This window comes from Phyllosticta citriasiana, assembly GCF_038021145.1.
Source record: "Phyllosticta citriasiana strain CBS 120426 chromosome Unknown IWZ02scaffold_10, whole genome shotgun sequence".
In the NCBI taxonomy this organism is placed as follows: Eukaryota; Fungi; Ascomycota; class Dothideomycetes; order Botryosphaeriales; family Phyllostictaceae; genus Phyllosticta; species Phyllosticta citriasiana.
Window position 1 is genome coordinate 367,643 of NW_027117287.1, and position 21,505 is coordinate 389,147.

At 56.7% G+C, this 21,505-nt stretch overlaps 8 protein-coding genes across 8 annotated transcripts; 3 read left to right on the top strand and 5 right to left on the bottom strand.

Moving 5' to 3' along the window:
- Window position 1: 1 nt before the first annotated feature.
- On the top strand, window positions 2-2,275 carry IWZ02DRAFT_470762 (anaphase-promoting complex subunit CDC23; the record flags this gene model as incomplete). Its single annotated transcript, XM_066768818.1, has 2 exons — window positions 2-102; window positions 160-2,275. 2 exons carry the CDS (start codon window positions 2-4, stop codon window positions 2,273-2,275), a joined length of 2,217 nt encoding a protein of 738 aa, XP_066620691.1.
- A 174-nt stretch (window positions 2,276-2,449) lies between these two features.
- On the bottom strand, window positions 2,450-4,404 carry IWZ02DRAFT_35518 (monooxygenase flavin-binding family protein-like protein). Its single transcript, XM_066764282.1, has one exon. It carries the CDS (start codon window positions 4,096-4,098, stop codon window positions 2,596-2,598), a length of 1,503 nt encoding a protein of 500 aa, XP_066620692.1. The 5' UTR covers window positions 4,099-4,404; the 3' UTR covers window positions 2,450-2,595.
- Window positions 4,405-4,710: 306 nt separating this feature from the next.
- On the bottom strand, window positions 4,711-5,922 carry IWZ02DRAFT_381855 (alpha/beta hydrolase fold-domain-containing protein; the record flags this gene model as incomplete). The annotated part of the gene is made up of 3 exons (XM_066765190.1): window positions 4,711-5,178; window positions 5,245-5,565; window positions 5,626-5,922. The coding sequence occupies 3 exons, from the start codon at window positions 5,920-5,922 to the stop codon at window positions 4,711-4,713; spliced, it is 1,086 nt and encodes a 361-aa protein (XP_066620693.1).
- A 1,025-nt stretch (window positions 5,923-6,947) lies between these two features.
- On the top strand, window positions 6,948-12,059 carry IWZ02DRAFT_35537 (uncharacterized protein). The gene is made up of 2 exons (XM_066764286.1): window positions 6,948-7,036; window positions 7,170-12,059. Exons 1-2 carry the CDS (start codon window positions 6,974-6,976, stop codon window positions 11,691-11,693), a joined length of 4,587 nt encoding a protein of 1,528 aa, XP_066620694.1. The 5' UTR covers window positions 6,948-6,973; the 3' UTR covers window positions 11,694-12,059.
- Window positions 12,060-12,940: 881 nt separating this feature from the next.
- Window positions 12,941-14,727, top strand: IWZ02DRAFT_35544 (uncharacterized protein). The gene has a single exon (XM_066764287.1). The coding sequence runs from the start codon at window positions 13,004-13,006 to the stop codon at window positions 14,522-14,524; it is 1,521 nt and encodes a 506-aa protein (XP_066620695.1). The 5' UTR covers window positions 12,941-13,003; the 3' UTR covers window positions 14,525-14,727.
- Window positions 14,728-15,241: 514 nt separating this feature from the next.
- Window positions 15,242-15,916, bottom strand: IWZ02DRAFT_35551 (uncharacterized protein). The gene has a single exon (XM_066764289.1). It carries the CDS (start codon window positions 15,813-15,815, stop codon window positions 15,348-15,350), a length of 468 nt encoding a protein of 155 aa, XP_066620696.1. The 5' UTR covers window positions 15,816-15,916; the 3' UTR covers window positions 15,242-15,347.
- A 714-nt stretch (window positions 15,917-16,630) lies between these two features.
- IWZ02DRAFT_492320 (uncharacterized protein) lies at window positions 16,631-18,275 on the bottom strand (the record flags this gene model as incomplete). The annotated part of the gene is made up of 3 exons (XM_066769841.1): window positions 16,631-17,232; window positions 17,321-18,014; window positions 18,123-18,275. The coding sequence occupies 3 exons, from the start codon at window positions 18,273-18,275 to the stop codon at window positions 16,631-16,633; spliced, it is 1,449 nt and encodes a 482-aa protein (XP_066620697.1).
- A 1,426-nt stretch (window positions 18,276-19,701) lies between these two features.
- On the bottom strand, window positions 19,702-21,461 carry IWZ02DRAFT_35575 (SGS domain-containing protein). The gene is made up of 2 exons (XM_066764295.1): window positions 20,612-21,461; window positions 19,702-20,561 (listed from the first exon to the last, which is right to left on the bottom strand). Exons 1-2 carry the CDS (start codon window positions 21,245-21,247, stop codon window positions 20,022-20,024), a joined length of 1,176 nt encoding a protein of 391 aa, XP_066620698.1. The 5' UTR covers window positions 21,248-21,461; the 3' UTR covers window positions 19,702-20,021.
- Between the last annotated feature and the right edge of the window lie 44 nt (window positions 21,462-21,505).

Genomic DNA, 21,505 nt, shown 5'->3' on the forward strand with positions numbered 1-21,505 from the left:
CATGAGTGGCCTGGGCGAGGCCGAGAGCGCGCAGCTCCAAGCGCAGCTCCAGAACGCCGTCGTCCAATGCTCCGATAGATGCCTCTACCAGTCGGCCAAATGGTAGGTCCATTTCTATATCGACTCACCATGCTGCCAAGCGCCTGACTCTGTGGCCAGGGCGGCCGAACTTCTCAACTCTTTCGGATTACCTGACCTAACCTATGCCTCAGACACCGACGCAGATTCGCCCGTGAGCTCCTCACCAAGCCGGCCGAAAGATGTCTTCGCTGCAGACCCAGCAGAAGCGCGACTAGAAGCAAAGGAGCTCCACAAATACCTCATGGCCAAGACGTACTTTGACTGTCGCGAATATGACCGCTGCGCTGCCATATTTATACCGACGAGCATGTGGTCGGGTACTTCTTTGGCCGTGCCACCAACGCCGCAGATGGCCCGCCCAAAGTCAAACTCTAAAGGCAAAGGACGCGCCAATGCAAGTCCAGAAAAGGTCAGGCTGGAGCCACACTCACTGTCTGGTCTCAGCCAAAAGTCGCTGTTTCTGGCGCTCTATGCCAAGTACATTGCGGGGGAGAAGAGGAGGGACGAAGAGAGTGAAATGATTCTCGGTCCGGCAGATGGCGGCATGACGATCAACAAGGAGCTCAAGGGCATATCAAGAATATTGGAGGAGTGGTTTACAGACCGGCATGGACATGGCAAGGAGGGCGCTGGCTGGTTGGAGTATCTCTATGGCATCGTATTGGCCAAGAGCAAGAACGAGGAGTTGGCCAAAAAATGGTTCATCCGCAGCGTCCACCTGTACCCATACAACTGGGGCGCATGGCAAGAGCTGTCGTCTTTGATCAGCTCGGTTGAGGAGCTCAACATCATCACGGAACAACTGCCGCAAAACCTCATAACGTTTCTCTTTCACATTTACACAAACCAAGAGCTCTACCAATCGACCGACCAAGTTCATGACGAAGTCACCGAAGTCTCGCAAATCTTTCCCCATAGCGCGTTCCTCAAGACGCAGCGCGCCTTGCTCTACTACCACTCCAAAGACTTTGAAGAAGCCGAATCCATCTTCTCCTCGCTCCTAGTTTCGGACCCTCACCGTCTCGACGCCCTGGACAACTACTCCAACATTCTCTACGTCATGTCACAACGACCTAAACTGGCCTTTCTCGCACAACTGGCAACGGCCAACGACAAGTTCCGGCCAGAAACCTGCTGCGTGGTAGGCAACTACTACTCGCTCAAATCAGAGCACGAAAAAGCCGTCATGTACTTCCGGCGCGCGCTAACATTGGACCGCAACTTCCTGTCGGCGTGGACGCTCATGGGGCACGAGTACGTCGAGATGAAGAACACGCACGCGGCCATCGAGTCGTACCGGCGCGCCGTCGACGTCAACCGCAAAGACTACCGCGCCTGGTACGGTCTGGGCCAGACGTACGAGATGCTGGAAATGTACAGCTACGCCCTCTTCTACTTTCAGCGCGCCGCCAGCCTGCGCCCCTACGACCCTAAGATGTGGCAGGCCGTCGGCAAGTGCTTTGCCGAGGTGGGCAAAATTAACAACGGCATCCGCGCGTACAAGCGCGCGCTGGTAGCCGGCAGCTACTATGACAGCGGGCACGGCGCAACAGCAAGTGGAGGCGGCGGCGGCGGCGGTGGTGGCGGCGGCAGCTTCGGCGAGGGCCCCGACGACAACGGCTTCGGCGCGGCCGCTAACGGCGTCCTCGACCCAGAAGTCCTCTACCAAATCGCCCTCCTGTACGAGCGCCTCGACGACCGCGACGAATGCGCCGCCTACATGGAGCTGTGTCTAGCGCAGGAAGACGGACCCGTCACCTCTGCCACTGCCGCATCTCCCCCCTCCTCGACCCGCGTCGGCGGCGCAGCAGCAGCAGCAGCAGCAGACAACTCATCCTCGGACTCGGGCAACGACACCTTCTCCCCCTCGGCCTACTGCGGCGCCGCCACGCGCCCCTCCAACACTGCAGCTGCTGCAGCCGCCGATGACGCCGCAGCAGGCGCCGGCGAGTCTCTAGGCGTCGGCGTCACGCCCACGACGAGTAAAGCGCGTATGTGGCTGGCGCGTTGGGCCTTCTTCAATGCCGATTACCAGCGCAGTATGGAGTTGGCGAATGAGCTGTGTCAGGACGGCGTTGACGTTGAGGATGCAAAGGCATTGGTTAGGGATGTTAGGGCGAGGATTGAGAGGGGTGGGGGTGGGGGGAAGAGGGGTAAGGGTTGGTTGGTAGGTGAATGGAGGGGAGGGAGATGACGATCATGGTAGTGTGTTAGTAGCAACATGAAGCATGCAATTCGTCAGTCATGTAAATAAGCGTTTCCGTTCTTTTCCTCGCTTTTCTCACATCATGTTGGTGTTGATCGGGATTTGTACGTCGATAGGTATTCGTAACTGACTGCCTGACTTCAAAACAAAGTTCTACCATTTACCCCAAGCAAGCAAGCAAGCAAGCAAGCAAGCAAACGAAAAAAAACCTCTACCACCCATCCCTACCCTATCAATATACTAGAAGCCAAGTGAAAGCCCTCGACACATGCACCCTCGCTCTTCCCCCTCCCCACCAATGTAGGTATCTACGCACTCGCCGCGCGCCTAAACGTCAAGCCATCCCTAATATCACCATACTTGGCGTTCCAAAAATCGCGATAATAGCTACTCCGGGCAACCCAGGGGCCCCTGTTACCCGTCATCGGCAGCCTATCAGCCGCCTTCTTGACATATGTGGAATTAAGATTGAAGGTGGGGCGTTTTTCCATGGTGGCAGCGACGTGAGGAGGCAGCTCGGGGACGCACGAGGCGAAACCCTCGGCGGCCATGAAGTTGATGATGCGCGTGAAGAGCTGCGCCGTGGCGTCGGCGCCGAGCGTCCAGCTGGCGTTGGTGTAGCCGATTGCAAAGGCCGCGTTGGGCAGGTCTTGCAGCATGAGCCCGCGCCAGAGGAATTTGCTGCCCGGGTCGATGAGCTTGCCGTCGACGCTGATGCGCGTGCCACCAGCCAGTTGGATCTTGAGACCGGTTGCCGTCACGATGATGTCGACGCCGGAGCTGATGCGGGGGTTGAAATTTTGGGCGGATGGGTCGGTGAGCTGGATGCCGTCGGCCGTGACAGTTTTGATGTGCCCCGTTGCGATGCTCGTCTTGCCGCTTGCTAGGGCGTTGAAGAAGTCGGCGTCTGGGCAGGCGCACATGCGCTGCTCCCATGGGTTGTACGGCGGGACGAAGTGCGGGTCGTGAGGGATGTTCTTGGGGAGCAAGCTCTGCGTGCGAAGGCGCAGGATGGCGCGCGCGGCGCGAGGAAAGGCGCGGCAGAAGTTGAAGAAGAGCCAGCCGATGAAGAGCCAGCGCCAGCGGAGGAGCTTGGTACCGATGGCTGTAGGCATGGTCCAGCTGATGAGCTTTTCGAGCGGCGACGCCGACGGCACCGCAATGAGGTAGGAAGGGCTGCGTTGCAGCATGACAACGTGCGAGGCCTTGTCGGCCAGCGAGGGCAGCAGCGTGATGGCTGTCGCACCGGAGCCGATGACGACAATCTTCTTGCCCGTGTAGTCGAGGTCTTTGGGCCAGAATTGCGGGTGGATGATGGTGCCCTGGAAGTTCTCCAGGCCCGGTATGGACGCCTCGAGCGGCTCCTGGTAGTTGTAGTATCCGGTGCCCATGAAGAGGAAGCGCGAGGTAAACGCCTTCTTCTCACCGTTGTGTTCGACGGTCAGGCGCCATCTCTGGAGCTCAGAGCGCCAGTCGGCCGTTAGGAGCTTGTGGCGAAACTTGATCTTTTGGTCGATGCCGTACATGGCGGCCGACTCGCGAACATAGTTGACAATGGACTCGCCGTCGGCAATGGCCCTTTGCTCATTCCATGGTCGCCAGGGAAAGCCAAAGGTGTGCAGGTCCGAGTCTGAGCGAATGCCTGGGTACTTGAAGAGATCCCAGGTGCCGCCTATGGCGTCGCGAGCCTCGAGGATGGCGTACGAGGTACCTTCGGGCAACTGTGTCTGAATGCGGTAAGCGCCGTTGATGCCAGAGATGCCAGCACCGACGACGATGACATCATAATCGGTGCGAGTGTCTTTTTCCATGGTTTCTTGTGGTGAGTGGCCTGGGCGAGTGAGAGCAGGTGGCAGAGGGATGGCAGGAGGAGGGAGCCAAGTAGTGGTCTGTAGAAGGCGCAGCCCATGCGTCACCGGCGGGGCGGCAGTGACTTTAATTGTTTGGCAGCGGGCGCAGCAGCCTCGGAGTTTCTGTGGAGGACTCGCATCATGATCTTGGAGTCGTTGGTCTGTCGGCCGAAAAAGGGCGGGAAGGGTGTGGCGTCTGGGGAACTCGTTGGCCGAGGCACTTGCCCGTCTTGTTCAAGCGCACGTCGCCCTCACCAAGGCAAGCCTTGCGAGCTGCCTTAACTGTTGCTGCCTTAGTCGCATGTTCTCGGCTTCAGCATTTCAAAGACACGAAACTGCCAGTGTCCCTCGCAAGCTTCGATAGGGCTGACGCCTGAGCTCTTGCCGCCAACTCTTTATTTTCGCCTTGTGTCTGCCCCCCGGCCATGGCCAATCCTCATTGAAACCACGGGAGCCCAAGTATCGTCCGGTGCGTCAAACGCCAGCCTGTTTCCATCCTGACGGACGCATCAGTGGAGAAGAAAAGTGGGTATCCTGATGTGCCTAGAATTCAATCCTCCAAAAGAAAAATCCCTACTCCTCTTCGCTCAACACGTCCAATATCCAAAACAAGCCCTTTCGACTCTCTGGCAGCCCGTAGATCCACGCCAGAGGAAAACAATGCATCTGCTTGTCCCAATGCAGCCACTTGCCTTGGACGCCCTCTTTCTCTAGCCGCTCTCTTAGCTTGATGCCGTCTGGACTCAGTATGTCGTACCCAGCCGTCACACCGTGTACCTTGACCCCTCGCTCGCGCAACAGTTGCACGACGTGATCGCCCGGCCTGCCTTCCTGCGCCGGCGATATCCGCTCATCGTTTATCGACCACTCGCCCGACCATGCAACGGCGAATTTCTTCGATTCCGCTGCCTTGAGCACAGGGTCTTGCCGCTGGATCTTTGCAATGTCCGGGTTCTCTCGTTTGGCGTCGACGCTAGGACAGATGAGGAGCAGCGCCTGAGGAGAGAGCAGTGGCCGTGGGCCATCCCGGTCGTCAAGCGGCTGCTTCTCTTCCTCAATATACTCCGCTTTTCGTGTGGGCGAGTTGACCTTTTCCGTTGCGCGGACGGTGCCATTCGGCCCTGGTCGTCCCACCCTCAATGCCTCTCCTATCAGACCCAACACAATATTGGCACCGCTGCTGTCCCCAGCCCATATGACATATTCACCCCTCTCCTTGGACTCAATCATCACCTGCTCGTACATTGCGAGAAGCTTTGGGAATGCTGTGGGCGCCGTCTCGTTTGGTGCCAGCGGCACGCTGATGACGCTGACGGCTGTATGTGGGACTGCCGAAGCCATCTTGGCCACGATTTGCCAGTGCTCAATGGACGGTGGTTGTTTCCAGCTGCCTCCTGCAATGTAGTATATCCGCCGTTTAATGCCGCTCTCTTCATTCTTTTGCAGCGTGTCTGCCTCAGCACCCTCGTGTGCAATCTCCTTGGTCACGCTTGTATGTGCTGCCGCAGCATTGGTGGACCTCTTGCTCGTTGTTGTTCTCGATTTGCGCGGTTCAACATCGTAAATGTAAATGCTGGCAACCAGCCGCTCGTTGACGCTGCACGTCTTCAAGCAAGATTTGTGCGGCGTCAATTGCGGCGAACCGGCGGGCCAAGGCTTTCCTGGCTTGAGAATGAAATACCTGAACGGTCGGACGAGGGTGTGAACGACAAACGTGCGCAACGAGCGGTTATGGCGTTGGGTCAGGCTGATGGTGCTGGTCGATGAGGCCGAGCCCGCAGACATCGGTTGGCGGTCTTCGGCATTTTCGGTCATGGTAGCGCTCAGCTCGCGAACAGCGGCAGAGGCTGCAAAGATGTCGGCGCAGGGCGGTATTTGAGAGCATGCGTCGGTGATCTTAAACAGCGCTAGCAACGCAAGTAGGTGGGCGTGGCTGGATTCAAGACAGAGCTGAAGCTGCGATCGAGGCGTTTGCTGCGTTCAAGTATAACAGTCGCATCCGTCCATTCGGCGAGGTGGGTTTAGTTTTTAAGCTGAAGGTAAAGGCAGAGGGCGCGTATTGACATGGTGGCGACGAGAATTGGGGGTGAGAACCAAGGAGGGCCAAGCAGAGGGGGTCGTGGGATTGATGTAGGGTCCAGTGGCTGGCGCGACCCACTCAACGCCATTCAGATCGTCATAGCATTCAGCGTCGATCGTCGTCGTTGTCAGCGAGGCGCCACCAGCACAATGGCTTACGCCGACCGGGAGACGGAGGCGGAGAGGGCGTTAAGTGGTTGTTGACAAGAATCGGGATGCGACATGCAAGACTGGCGCCGACGTCAAGCAGCCTGTAGTCAGACAATGTCAACTTGCTCGACCAAGGCAATCAACCAATTGCTCAAGCGCGTCTTTGCTTCTACGTTGGTCAAGGCTCAGGTCGGCAGAAAATGTTCTTTGTTTTCAAATGTCAGGCTCCGTCTGCTGCTGTGCCCTCCCTGCAAGTTTGCCGAGACCTACGTCATTCTCGTTCCTGGTCGTCAGGGTAAAGAAATTCACCAGAGCTCCCGTCCTGCCGCGACTACCTCGGCTTTGCGCTTGCAACAGGAAGCCAACTGTGGATTTGATGGATTCCACTCCCTACCCCTTCGAGTGTTGGAGTCTTCCGCTGGATGTTTGCGGCCACGACTTGTGATTGTGACTTGTGCCGATTTGGTTAATTAAGTGGTGCACGGACCTTTCGATGCAACACGTGAATTGGCGTCGGCCCAGGCAGAGCCACCAGCCTCGCCTCTGACCTTCTGAGCCTTGGTGACCTCGCCTTTCAACCCCCAAAGGTCCCGTTGCAAAATCGATCATGAAATCGTGTGCCGATCAAGACTCGCTGGATACGCAACGAATGGAGGAAATCAAATTCGAGGTTGGCCTTTCTTGCACGACGCGACAACGTTGCACTTACCCTGGTCGCCGGGGAGCGCGCGCCGACTGCGGACGCGTTGATCTGCGCATCGGCAAGGTACACGTTAAAGTTGACGGCTAACTTCCCTCGACAGATTTCCAAACAGTGGCCGCCCGACAACGCCCTGTCATCCCAAAGGTTGCCGGCCACCTTTGATCTGCCCTCGTCTTCTACTCTGACATCGCCAATTCCATCACGCCATGACCGACTTGCCCACTGTCGACACTCCGGCTTGAGCCTCCACCCAATACCACGTCTCACGCCCACGTGCACCTATCCAAATCCCACCTCCAACGCATCGCTCAATTTTCTCAAAATGAATCACACTTTTGCTGCTTTCGATGGGGGAGATACCCAGCCGATGGACTCGCAGATTTACAAGGAGTACACAAAGACATATGTAGCACCGCAGGATTCCTACAATGGGGACAGTCTCCCTCCCGAGACGTACCGAGAGGGCGACGCGGGCCATGTCGACTTGTTTTCGGACTTTATCGACGTTCCGCAAGACAATGAGACGCGAAACAACACTCAGGTCTCGTACAGCGAGGGTATCATGAGCGACAGCCCATTCCGCACGGACCCAACATCTCATCCGACCCATTTTCTCCCGCCCCAGACGCCCGCATTGGGATGCAAAAAGCGCGGCAATGGCGGTGGGGTGGTTGCGACGTCGGCGACCAAAACGCCTGGCTCCGCAGTACCAACACCAGGACTCTTCAATAATGGGACGGGCGTTCCAACCTTGTCATTGTCCCAGGCATTCTCCAACACCCAGGAAGCCACGTCGCCCCAGATGGATGGAGCCAGATCCGACCCAGTGCGCCCTTCTCCCAACATTAACATGCGTTTCGATTCTGATGCAGCCGCCCTTTCTTCGCCGACCAAAATGATGCCCAGCGAGGTATCTCGTGCAGCGTCGGAGCCTGGAGACACATATATGCCCACAAAGGAGTCTCGGGAGACACGATACCGACAGAGAAAGGCGGAGCTCGAGCAAAAGCTACGACGACTGAAGGCACAAGATGGCGATGAATATGTGGACGAGCTAGCAGACGAGCAGCGTAAAGCTGAGCATAAGTTGCTCAAGAGGCAAATCGATGAGCTAGCTGCAAAATGCGATGCTTCGGTTGGCGTGTCGGGTGATGGCTTCCGAGCCCGTCGGAGGAAACCATTTGGCGCTACCAAAAGTGACACAGCCCTCTTTACGCCCATTCACGCGAGGGTCAAGCAAGACGTCGTCGTGATTTCCGATGACGCTGGATTGTCTGATTCCGAGGACGAGCTGGTCAGTGAGCTACCAACGTTGGAACGGCCTCTTGTCTCGCAGACCAACATCCAAGTGCCCAAGTCTTCCTCGCGGGGAGTCAGAGCATCACAGGATGACGCCAATGACAGCCCGACGCCGAGGGCAAGTCAGGAGAAAGCAAGACTGCCAAACTGCAACAACCACAACGGTGGCGGAGATGATGTTGCCGTCGCTGACTCTCAGCCGTATCGCCAAAGCCAGCAAGAAATCAATCGGCCTCCAACGACTTTGCAAGACCCGTCTTCCCTCGATACCCGCATAGCACAATCGCAACTCTCTGTTCTTTCTGCTGGGAGACTAGCTCGAATCGAAGCTCGAACAAAACAAGTCCTCGAAACATCATCCGTGCCACCGCCACCCGCTGGATCTCATCAAGCTGCTGAAGAAGCCGACGCCGACGAGCCTGTGATACCAAGCAGCCCTCCTTTGCTTGCTATGAATGAGCGTGATGATGTTGATGATGAGAGACCAGACGGGGAAGATATTGGAGCTGTCAACGATGATTTCGACAAACCTGACCCCGGATACGATTTCGATGGGGGCGTGGACTACATTGAGTCCTCGCCTAGACCTGATGAGCAAATTGATGACGCTCATCAAGTCGACCAGAGGCCCGACGAAATAGACGAGTATCCGAGCGAAAGCGAAGACGATGTTGGCAACGGGGAGCCATTTGTGGAGCGGCCAGACGACCCAGATATCATGGTCACAGAGGTTCAAGGAGAAACTCAACAGGATGAGGTTATGGAGGAAGACGAAACTGGGCAATCTCAAGCACACCAGGCGACTGAACTTGGGAGAGTCCGCACGGCAATTCCAGATTCAGATCACGAGGGAAGGGATTGTTTGGACATGTCTTCCCAAGTCGCGCAGAAGCAGCCCGCCACCTCTGCTCATCTTCCCGAAATTACACACCAAAGTAATCCCAATGACGTAACAGACTCGCATGAAACACCTTTACTGTTCAGCACTGCTCGGACTCACAATTCAGGCATGGAGTCCCCCCTCAAATCACAGCCAAGTCCGACAAAGAGTCTTGCTCAGCCTACACCAAAGTCGACGCGCCCATTCCGCTTGCTTACGGAGATTGCGGCCGACCTTTCGCAGCGCCAGGAAGAGGTGGAAGACATTGAGATCCAGACGGATATCCTTGACGATGATGACAAGGAGTTCGCAGAGATCATGTCTGCTGCTGGCTCGTCTCCTTTCCGACCCGCCAAACGTCTCAAGACGTACAGCCATAGGGCGCTGCGTGAATCGCCAAAGAAGATAAATCGCATTCCCGAAGGCTCGCCAACGCCTACATCGCCCAGTCTCAAGTCACCCAATGCCGCCACTCGAACAGAAGCAGACCAGGAGGAGGAGACTTTCTTTTCAAAGCCTGCTGTCCCAAAGCCAGGTATATTTCTCCCATCGCCCAGTAAACAAGTACAGACAACCCCCAAGAAGGCTCTCCAAGAAAGGTCAACCAAGACTCGCCGCGCCAGCAATGCAGTGGAGACACGACAAACCGCAATCAAGAAGGGCCCCGCGAAGCCTACCAAAAAGACATCAGCATCACGCAGCCGGAAGCAGGACACCGCACAACAAGCACCCCAGGATGATTTTGCCGGAGTCGACAGTGAACATCCAGGGCCCGCGCCAGTTGATTCACGTTCCAAGGAGGTCAATATCGACACTGAAGAACAAACAAGAGAAGTTGTGGCTCCAGAAAGGGTCCTCGCACGCTTCAAAGGTTTTGCCATTTCCTACTATCCAGCAACTTGCGTCTCGACTTTCATGACTGGTCGGGTGCACTGCAAAATCCGCTTTGATGATGGTACAGAAGACACGTTGGAGGATTGGGAAGTTCGCCGCTGTGATCTACGCAAAGGAGACATTGTCAAGGTCGACTTGTCCAACATGAGGACAAAGAATTACGTTGTGCGAGGCTTCAAGGACTTCATGTCGACCAAGGACATTGCAGATGCCGCTGCAAAAGACGAAAATACATTGACCGACGTGTACGGAGCGAAGAGCGTCATCCTCGAAGTCAAACGGCGCGAAAGTCTGCCTGAATCAACTAGTCGGGAGACGGTTGACGTTCCTGTTACCAATGTCTACCTCACCAGTACCATGTGGCCACAGTTCAAGGACCGCGAGTACAAACCAGCACCCAGCCTACGTGCTGGCTTCAATATACGACCCCAAACCCCATCAACAAATTTTTCTGCGCCGGGAACGCCTACGACGACAACTTCGCGACGCCAACTACTTCCTACTCCAGGTACTTCTGTGCAGCGGCCACTTGCAACGCCATGCGCCAGCAATACTACTGGACTTTTTGCCGGGATGGCATTTGCGCTTACTTGGCATGGAGACGAGCAGGAAAAGACCCAAGTCATCAGACTGATCACAAACAACGGTGGACAAGTTTTGGACTCAGGCTTTGAGGTGCTTTTCAAAAGCAACGGCAGCGCAAAGGACAATAGGAGCGAGACTCCCAGAGGCAAATCGACACCCAAATCCACGTCGCGCAAAAAGTCCATCGGACCCACAACTCCCTCCACCACGATGGCAACGGACGAAAGCCAGCCTCTTACCCTGACCCCCTACGCCAGCTCCTTGTCCTTTGTAGCCCTCATCTCGGACCGTTATTCGCGCCGCACAAAGTACATTCAAGCGCTCGCACTATACCTCCCGTGCCTCTCACACCACTGGCTCAGTACTTCGCTGTCCCGCAACGCTCTCGCCCCCTGGTCGCTCTATTTGCTTCCAGCCGGCGAGTCGTTGGCGCTCGGCGGCGCAGTCCGCAGCCGCGTGATTGAGCCCATGTACGAAGCTGGCAGCGAGGAAGGCCGCCTCACGTCAGTGCTCGAGCGACGAGAGAAGCTGCTCGATGGCAAGAGCGTCTTGCTCGTGGTCAAGCAGCGCAGCAGGGGAACAGCATACGAGTTCTTGACGCGTGTCATGGGAGCCCGACGGGTCAAGGGATGCACGGGAGTGGTCGAGGCACGCAAGGCTCTGCTCGAAGGCACTGGCGCGCAAGAGGAGGAAGGCCAAAGCTGGGACTGGGTCTATGTCGACGGAGGCGATGTCGAGGGCGCAGTAAAGGTCTTTGAGGGCGGAGACACTTTGGACGCCGTCCCCAGCACCGCGTCACGCAGCAAGAAGCGTAAACGCGAGAGCGATGCCGCTGCTGCGGACGAGTCCAAGGGAGACGCCGGCATTGGTGTCCGGGTCGTTGATTTGGGTGGCGGACGAAAGGTCAAGGTCGTGGGCGACGAGTTTGTCGTCCAGAGCCTGATTTTGGGAGCGTTGCTTGAGTGAGGCAGTGTGTGGGTGATGATGTACAGGGTGTTCCTTCTTCTTTCCTTCTCCCTTTCCCCTGGTGCTCTTCTTTCATGGGCGCAAAACTTAGCAAGGTGTTTGGGACTGTCTACGAGAACAGCTGCCTTAGGTAGCAACTGGGATACCAAAGGGACACGTGCCACGAGGATTTGGGATTTTGTGGATTGGGTGCGGTGGGGATGCAGATGAGCGAATGCTCGCACAGGGCAGAATCTACGGTGAACATGATTAGGTAGAGCAATTCCTACCCTTCAAAACCGCATTCCATCACGTTGGCTGTGTGCAATTCCAGCAAAAGCCGTTCACGACGGGAAAAAAGAAAAAAAAAAAAAAAAAAAAAAACAACGTCCACCACCGACCGCATCTCACCGCCTGATGATGACGCACGGAAGCATTGGAGCACGGCAAAGTCCAGACCCGTCGGCGGCGAGTCACGAGCCACGTCAGCAGGAACAGAAGAATCAATTGTGGTCACCCTTCTCCAGCCTCATCAAAACCGCGTCCCCCGAACAACGACAGCGCGATAAAGCATCGCTTGTCAACCGCGAGTCTTTGAGGAGACGACGGAAGGGGGAACGAACCATCGGATGTCCCCTTGAGAAGATGCCGGCGCGTTACGTGGGTTTAGCCGAGAGGTGCTCGGGCTTTAGATCGTTCGGTCGGCAGAGGTCCTAGGTAGGTTCGTACGGTATGTGACTACGAGCAGCATGCATGGAATGCTCTGCACAGATATGGATGATGATGATGATGATGATGATGATGATGATGATGATGATGGGGAGAGAGAATGATGGCGGCAGATCTGGTCAGGGCCAATGGCTCCGAATGATTTCCAGAGGAATTCTGGCTGCTGGCTGTTTGATTTCCAGACAGACACGAGGCCCGGTGGGTGCCAAACTTGCATGCATCGGATGCATGGAGACTCTACAGCTCAGGCGTCAGGAGCCTCGATCGGTCGGCGCACACACAGCGGCGGTGGGGCGGCCTTTTCTCCAACGGGGATGCCGGCGGGAGCATGGCATGGATGCGGACAAGGTCAGGTGTCGTCGAGAGAAGAGAAGAGAAGAGAAGAGGAGCGTCAAGCCAAGTGTTTAGTGGTGTCGAGGGCGTTTGATGATCTGATAAGCCAATGTTGTCGTTATTGTTCCCCATTGATGCTCGTGGGAGCGGGGTCGGCTGAGAAATTAGCGTCCGGCTTCGGCGGAACTCGGCCCAGCAGAATCAGACAACAATCTGATAAGATCCGGTCGCCTCCCCCAAGCACCTTAACACCTTCTTCCCCCGCCAATATGGCCTCCAAGAAGCTTGACATCGCGCCCGCTCTCTCTCCAGCATCGAGCGGCGATGCCAGCGCTGCCCACTCGCCCTTCACCATCCCTTCGCCCACCTCCGACGGCGTCGCCTCGCCCGTCACCCAACATCCGCACGCCTTCAATGGGCCCTCGACTGTCTCGAGCCCCATCGCCCTCGCCCCAGGTCCTGCTTCCGTCAACTCGCCCTTCATCACGCCCGCCATGAGCTCCGGTCCCTGCGGGAACAGCTATGTCATTCCGCCCCGTCCCAAGCCCGGCCGCAAGCCTGCCACCGACGACCCGCCCTCCAAGCGGAAGCAGCAGAACCGCGAGGCCCAGCGCGCCTTCCGCCAGCGAAAGACGCAAAAGATGGAAGAGGTGAATCGCGAGCTGCAGCGCGTGCTCGACGAGCGACGGGGCCAGACAGAGGCTCACCAGCGCGAGCTTGCTGGCCTCAACACGGCCTTGACCGCCGAGCGCTCTCGGTCCGAAGCCCTGCAGGCCCAGGTCGACACGCTGACGGCCGACAAAGAGGGCATGCGCCAGCAGCTCGACTTTGTGCAAGAGAAGCTGGCAAAGCTCGAACATGACCTCGACTACTTCCGCCGCCTGCCTCCGCACAACCAGCTCACGCCGCCGGCCTGGCGGCCCGAGCATGAAGACTCGGCGTCGGCCGAGACCTGTGGGGAGACGTCGTCTGCCCCGTCCGTACCACCGCTTCATCAGTCCACGACCATTACCCTGCCGCCCCTCGTCCGCTCCGAGCGTGCAGCCCCCAAGGACGGTTGCGGCAAATGTGCTGACAATGGCGACTGCCCCTGTGTCGACTCGCTCGTCGACTTTTCCGGATCCTCTCGCCCTGCCAGGAATTCGGCCAAGGATTTTGAGATACCCGCCGTACAGACTCAGGACGACGAAATGGAGATTGACTTTACCAATTTTGGCAAGAAACCGCCTCCTCCCGGCGTCATGGAGCCCCCCTGCAAGCCCGGAACCTGTGATGCTTGCATGAAGGACCCTCTTCAGAAGCGCTTCTGCGAGACCCTGGCACGTGAGCGCCCATTCATCACCAACAAGTCGTCGCTCTTTGCCAGCAAGCGCAAGGACGAGGATGGGCAAACCGCCGTCAAGCGCCAACGCCTCATCACCGAGCAGCAAGAGTCGATTGACTGTGACGAAGCCTACAAGCGGTTTTTTCGTGATGCCAACCTCCCCGTTGACCAAGAGCATCCGGCGTGGATGAGGGAGCTCATTACGTTGCCACCCACCCGGAACGACGCCATCCGCCTGCACCAGCTACAGCAGGAAGCCAAGGAAAAGCGCAACATGTCGGCCTACGAGCTGGACATGGCGTCTGTGCTCAACGTCCTCAAGAAAGCTGACACGCGGCACAGCGTCGATGCCTCGTCCGAACAGTCTCGGACGAGCATCTCGATCAGCAGCGGCAGCGAGACCAACGCGACCCCTCTCGGTGAGCAGACCGCTGCACTTGTTCCTGACGAAGCGGCCTCTGGCTAATCTTGAAGGAAAATCAGAGCCGCAAGCTTCTTTGAAGCTCAACGGCAACAACAATGACAGCTCTGCTTTGGCAAGAGACCTTGACAAGACCGCGGGCCTGGCTCTTCTGCGTCCACCCAGCGCGCCTCGCCCGGCCATGGTCTGCCGCAAGCCGTCGTCGCGCATTCAGAGTCTCTCTGTCGCCTCGGCGCCCACCACTCCAGCCTTTGAATCTCCCGGCTTCCACCTCTCCAACCAGACCTCCCACCACGACCATCACCGCAGCAGCCTGACGTTTCTCATGAACGACGGCCCGGCGTCTCGTTCTGGAAGCAGTTCGTCTGTCCCCGCGAGCCCTTTGGGCACCCTGGCGCCGGCCATTGAGGCGTGACGGGCAAGATGGACGTGATGGTCATGTTACTTTTTTATGACGACGATGATGCGACCGCGCCGAGTCGGAGGTTCGGGTCCGGCGCCGGGTCCATCCGAAGCGTCGGGAAAAGGAGGAGAGGGGAAAAAGAGAGCCGAGAGAAAGAGAGAGCAGCAGTACCAGAAGATACGAGACCAAAAGGGCAAGCAGAGGAGCGACCACCACCAGATCGCAGGATCTGTCGTCGTCGCCATGCCTTCATCCGTCTTTCTACCCACAACCGTCCCCATCTCAACACCACCAAAGGCCGCTCGCGGGCCTGACACTGCCCTGCCCTGCGCCGCCGAGGGCAACGAGCGGCGCGCAGACATTGATCGAGAGGGCGTGCGTGACGTGCCTTGGGCTGGACGGTGCCGCCGCGCCGCCCTTCATTGGCCCCCCCGGCCGGTGGAGATGTGTATCACTTATGGTCGTTCACCCCGATATCGGCGAGAAGCCCAGCCCCAGCCTAGCCAGGCAGGTCAGCGGGCCATTGGGCCATTTGGGGCCTTGTGGCGGCTTGCTTCTTCCTGCCGTCGCCTTTCTCGTTGTCGGCTGTTGGCTATTGTCGTTCGTTCGTTTCATCGGCCGGCCGGCCGGTTGGTTGGCTTGCGGCGTGCATGCGTCTGTCGTTGCTGCATTACGACGTGTTGGTGAATGGCTGTTGTGCTTATGTCGCCGTGGCTCGCTGGCTGGTCTTCTTTGCCGCTGTCGAACTAGCGAACGAAAGGAAGGAAGGAGTTGTAGCGTCTCGTCCCATAGCAGGACTCTCTTTTTATTTATTTCCCTGTTTTGGAGGTTTGGGTTTTTTAAGAAGAGGAAGATACAGAAAAAGAGAAAGTGAAGCAAGTTAGCTAGCGAGCGAGCGAGTGAAGCAGCGTGTTTAATACGACGCCATATCATGCCGCGCCATACCACCCATACCAAACCTGAGTCTCCTTTCTCTCTGAGTCGTCATCGGCTCTGCCTGTATTTTATCTGCGATCTTAGCTCAGTGGACTACATACAGCAGCGCAGCACATCGCATCGCCGAGTAAGAAGGATAATAGCTGGACTTACAAACGGTTAAAAAAAAAAAAAAAAAATTTACAAATCAGTATCAGGATGACGTTAATCAGTAGTGCTCGCTCTTTCAGCTCACCGGACCGCTCTGAGAAAAAAAGGTCTTTTTTCTTGTCACCACAGTTGGTGATTATGTGCGTCTTCAGAGGGTTGGTTGGTTGGGGCTGGCTGGCTGGCTGCGAAGGTATGTATAGATGAATGGATTACGTAGGGTATAGATGAGATTAGATTAGGATGAAGTGGGATGAGGTGGGATAGGGTGGGTGGTCTGGGTTTAGTTGCATAGTCTGGTTTGAGGGATGCCGCAATGGGAAGGGGTTTTTTTTTTTTTTTTTTTTTTTTCTCGTCTGAGTGAGTGTGTTGTTTGGTTGTTGGATTTGTTGGTGTTGCTGTTTTGCGTGTGTGGATTAAGTGTGTACATATCTTGAGGTACTTGGATGCTTCATGTGGGGTTGAGATAGATTGTTACATTGTGATGATATATATATACATGATGCTATGATTATGCGACTTGAAGCGGCAAAGGGAGAAGGGGAAATACAAGAAAAGCATTGACAAATTGAGTGGCGTGGCGTTGTTCTCATGAGTTTTGCTCCCTCCTCGTTTAACCCCCTTCCCCCTTCTCATCATCCCCCTCCCCCCTCCCCCTCCCCCTCTCATACATCCCCGACACTCTTCCCCTCATCCTCAACAAGCGGCACCTCCTTCCACAACTCCACCCACCCCGCCGCCCTGATCCACTTCGGTCCGGGAGCCTCAACCGCATCAACGACCAGATGCGCGGCTTTAAGCCACGTCGCGTCGTCTGTGATGCCCCACTCGAAGGACTCCTCCTCCTCCTCCTCACCCTCCCCATGCTGACCCTTCTGCTGCTGCTGCTGCTGCTGTGGGCGGAACGGGGACGCTCCGCACAACTGCCTCGCCGCCAAAACGCTCCTAACAGCCTTAACAACGTGACCATCATCCCTCGGCACCGCAACCGCGCGCTTCACCAACTCCGTCTCCCCATCATCCGGCTGCTTCGGGACATAGCTGTACAGGCGAGACGGGGAGAGGGGCTGGGCGCCGCGGGTGGCGTAGACGAAGAGGGCGATGCGCGCGAAGAGGGTGAGGAGGCGGGATTTGGTGGAGGGGGGCAGGGAGAGCGGGGACGAGTGCAGCAACGAGAGGAGGGATATGCTGGATGTGATGAGGTGCGTGTGGAAGAAGTCGAGTTTGGGGATGTGGTGAGGTTGGAGGGCTGTTGTGGCGAGGAGGACTGCGGGGGAGAAAGCGGTGTTAGTGAGTGGTTGGTCTGTTTGTGAGAGAAAAGGGGATGATGGGATGGAATGGGAAAGGAAACATACCAGCGCCGTTGAAAACCTCGGCCACGCGCCTCTCCACATCCTCCTCCGTCGGCCAAACGACAAACTCACCCGCCACATCAGCCAGTCGCTCGCCCACCGTGTCCCACATCTCGCGCCCATCACTGTACTGCCCCACACCCCTCGCCGCCTCCCTCACCGTCTCATCCGCACTCACCTCCCTGACAAGCTGCAAAAACGACTTCCTCTTCCCTCCACCCTGCCTGAAACCCTTCTTCGCACTCGCCTCGTCGCAGTCGCGGAAGATGCGCGCGGTCCAGTTTTCGTGAACGGCGGTCTGCGCCAGCCCCTCAACGACGATGCCTTCGAGCGCGAATTCGACGCCGAAACCCAGGTGGAGCAGCGGATGCACGATGCCGGCGTAGAGCCGCGCCAGCAGGTCTTCTGCCGCGGGGGTCGCGGCGAAGAGGGACTCGCGGACGACAGCGGGCCAGCCTTTGGCGGCGACTTGTGATGCGAAGTAGACGACGTAGTCTTGGTAGTAGTCGCCGTCGCCGAGGTGCTGAGCGTAGGGGAAGGAGGATGACGGTGAGGAGGGGGAGAGTGCGGAGAAGGTGTTGGCGTGGGCGGGCTGAAGGGGACGCTGGTACGTGCTGTTGTCTTTGTAGGCGGCGGTGAGGGCGGAGGGGGGAGCGCTGAGGGCGTAGAGCGTGAGGAGTTGGTGGGGGATATGATTCTACGTTCAACATGTCAGCTCCTGGCTGAGCTTTGTTTTCTGGTGAACATGAAGGAAGCAGTTGAAAAGTCCAACGGTGTTCAGGGGAAACTGTTGGCCAGGACGTACATGGAATCCCTTGTCGTTGAAGTAGACGTGCCATTCCCGGTGGTTGTCGCGCAGCAGCTGCGTCGTCAACTCGGCAAGCTCCTTCTTCAACGGACCCAATTGGTAGACGGGCTTCTCCTCGCCCGTGAGCAGAATCTTGGCCGAGTCTGTCATGTTTCCCCAAGCTCCTGATTCAATTGACGTGTTCGGGAAATATTGGCCTGTTATTTGTCCAGTCGATTTGGGTATCCGTGTCAGAGGAAGAAGGCGTCTCATGAACCTGTTCAAAGACGTTGGCTTGATGTGATCAACAACAGCATCAACCGCAGACGTTGGAGGCTTATTTATCAATGAGTGACGGAATTAAGCCCCACTAGCGCCGGCAACTGGCATCATGCCGTCTGCACGCGCGCACATCACCTGGTCCCCGGTCCAAACGATCCAAGATCCACCGTCCCGGTCGGTGAGAGCGGTCCGGCCCTTCCAACCTTACCACATCGCGTCAGGGAGGGGCGGCGATGGACATAGGAGACGGAGGTCAGAAAAGCCCGAGAGAGCGAGTGCGATGGCCGCGGGGGCACGGGCAGACGGGACCGTGGTAGGCTGGACGCTATTCCATGCGCTACGACGCATTACGGTATGGAGAGTAAGCAATGCAGGGACGGTCGAGTGGCCGCATGGTGGTGGTGATCGCCGGTGGAGCAGCCTGGGAGGAGCGCTGCCAAGGGCGAGGTCTGTGCTATTTCTGTTTGTGCTGAGAAATCTGTTGCTCGTTGGTGGTGCACCCTTTTTTTTTTTTTTTTTTCTCTCGTAATGAGCTTGAATATGTGCAGGGGTGGAGCGTCAACTAATTGAAGTGGACTGAGATGACGTCGTTGTGAGGCTCACATCTGCCTCTTCGGGACCTTTTGTTTTGAAACGCATGTTTTCTCGTGCTGGAGCTTAGGCCAAAAGCTGTGGTGCTCACAGCAAAAGTAGGAAGGATAGCATACGTGAAGCTATTATGCATCCAAGCCTCCTCGGGCCAGCACCCACATGGAATGACAGCAGTGGGCATTCAAGCTCCAGCTCGCAGAAACAGCAAACGTGTCGATCAGCCACGGCATTCTGGAGTAGCCAATGCTGGCATGGGCGCATCTGATAGTCCCGGACCAATTGCAATCTTGCCTATTCAGAGTAAACGTTAACGACCATGTTTCTCTGCCTTGTGCGTAGCCCCAGCGTCGACCTTTCCCCGCGTCTTGGCCCTGGCGTTCTAGCGTCATGGCTGAGGCTAGCATCGGTTGGCCGAACGCAAGTGCGAGACCGAGGGCGAGAGGGATGTGCCAGGTGGAGTAGCGGACGCGGCGAGAGCTGATGTCACAGCGACTGCCGCGTCGCTGATTGGCTAGTCTGCTTTGTTGTGCTCCACCGGAGTTTGGTCAGCAAAATGCCCGTCCCCGAGCCGAGTAGCCCTTCTAGATGCCAGGCTTGTGGTCATGATGCTCACGATGCCGCATAAGCAACGTTGCAAGAGATTCTTTAGCCTGGTCGTTCAAGCCGTCTGCATAGGCCGTGGTCGACTGCCACACATTGACAAGCAGACGGGAAAATGAAATCAAACAGACTCGAGCAATCGATAAAATTGAAAGAAAGGTTGCATTTTTGCTTCGTCATCCAAGGAGACTACTCCCTTTGTGTCACCAACGAAGCAATGTGGATGACTTGTCCGTAGCGCCCTGCTCTGAAAATTTCAATCGCCCTTCTCAATTGTCATTTTCCGCCAGAGGCAAACGCCAGTGCGATGCAGAAAATCATTCATGTAAAAACGCAGTACAAACGACGAAAAGCAAAGAGAGTGAAGCTGCGTGGCGATCGCGATCCAATTAGGCCCAGCGCAAGACTTTGGGCCCCCGCTGATAGAGCAGCAAAAGGCAGCCACTACTCCCACTTCTTGGCAACCATGCCATCAGGGGGGCTCGTCTCGACCGGGGCCTTGCTGACCTCCTTCCAGTTGGTGCTCAACGCAGTGCCGTTGCTCTCCTGGTAGCTCTTCATCATGGCCCTGCGCGTATCGGGATCGGCGTCCTTGTACAACTTCTTGAAGAAAGCAGCTGCCGGGTCGCCTCCATCGTTGTCCAATTCGTCTCCATCATCGCCCTTGGCGGCGAGGTCGTTGGCTAGCTTGTCCCAGTTCTTAGGTCCACTACGCGAAGACGAGGGGTATGACGGAGCTGCTGTAGTCGCCTGTTTGGCAGAAGAGTGGGGTTCGGGCTCGGTAGCGGAAGTAGTTGCTGGATGGGCCTCACCCTCGGGAGCTTCCAACTTTGACCACTTGAATGGGTTTGCCTTTTTGAGTTTGATTTCCATCTTGTAGGCAGTGATGTTGTACGAAGACTTTTGAGGGTCCACGGAGCCGCGCAATGGGTCAAAGGTTTGCTGGTATGTGGAGTGGTTTTGCGTTGGGATGGAGATGGAGAGCTACTGCAGGTCAGCATCCATTCAGTTGCCACGTCCAAAGTGAGCCTTACCGAGCGTTCCTCAATCTCAACGACAGCCTCATCCTTTGGAATTCCCTTGGCCAGCAGCGTCACGTAAACGTATTCCGAGTCCTCGTACCAGTCGTGTCTGATTTGCTCCGGCTTCGGCTTTTGATGCTCCGCCAATGTTGTCGTGGTCGCCGCAGACTCAGCACTCTTTTCGGCTCCCTTGGGTACAGTAGTTGCGCCAGTGTCGACCTCCACTTTCGGGATCTCTTGCGCATCGGATTCGGCTGTCGCGTCAGGCAACTCTTTCAGCTTGTTGGCAACCTTGGTCGACCAGAGCCCCGCAGTCTTGTCGTCTGCCTTGTACTTCTTCGAAAACTCAAGCACCTTCTCTGCATCCTTGTATCTTCCAAGAGAAAAGAGAGTGATGGCGCGGCGGAGTTGTGCTTCGGCAATGAGCTCGCGTTTGGCGCGCTTGTGGGCAAGCTTGACGGCGATTTCGGCATCTTTGAGGGCGGCTTCGAGCTCGGGAGGAGACTTGCGCTGGTAGGCTGTGCAGCGACCGATATAGTATGGGACAGCTTCAGGGAGCTGAGTGAGGGCCTGGGTGTAATTTTCGATGGCCAGATCGTACTGTTTGCTCTCCAAAGCCTGGGCCGCGGCGGCTGCGAGATGCGCCATGGTTGCAGAGGCCTTGAAACAACGTCAAACCGGAGGAAATATCAGCAAGGGATCAAGCCTGGAGGAGGAGCTGTGAGTCACGCTGCGGGCGCTTTAATAGTGCAAAGTTGTATACTGGTGGTGTTGGTTGGCTTAAGCAGGCGGAAGAAGCTCACAGAAGGAAGCTCATGATTAAGACTTTGTGGTCTGTGCGCCATGCGCGAGTCAGTGCAGTCCAGTGCTTTCGTCATTTCTTGCGCCAAAATCCGGGGAAGTTCT

What these genes read in the sequence shown, in the direction of transcription:
- IWZ02DRAFT_35518 (XM_066764282.1), bottom strand. Translation starts at nt 4,098, where the DNA reads ATGGAAAAAGACACTCGCACCGATTATGATGTCATCGTCGTCGGTGCT.
- IWZ02DRAFT_35537 (XM_066764286.1), top strand. Translation starts at nt 6,974, where the DNA reads ATGAAATCGTGTGCCGATCAAGACTCGCTGGATACGCAACGAATGGAG. An exon ending in TGGAGGAAATCAAATTCGAG is followed by an intron (nt 7,037 to 7,169) that starts GTTGGCCTTTCT and finishes TTCCCTCGACAG; the next exon opens with ATTTCCAAACAGTGGCCGCC.
- IWZ02DRAFT_35544 (XM_066764287.1), top strand. Translation starts at nt 13,004, where the DNA reads ATGGCCTCCAAGAAGCTTGACATCGCGCCCGCTCTCTCTCCAGCATCG.
- IWZ02DRAFT_35551 (XM_066764289.1), bottom strand. Translation starts at nt 15,815, where the DNA reads ATGATATGGCGTCGTATTAAACACGCTGCTTCACTCGCTCGCTCGCTA.
- IWZ02DRAFT_35575 (XM_066764295.1), bottom strand. Translation starts at nt 21,247, where the DNA reads ATGGCGCATCTCGCAGCCGCCGCGGCCCAGGCTTTGGAGAGCAAACAG. An exon ending in TTGAGATTGAGGAACGCTCG is followed by an intron (nt 20,562 to 20,611) that starts GTAAGGCTCACT and finishes GACCTGCAGTAG; the next exon opens with CTCTCCATCTCCATCCCAAC.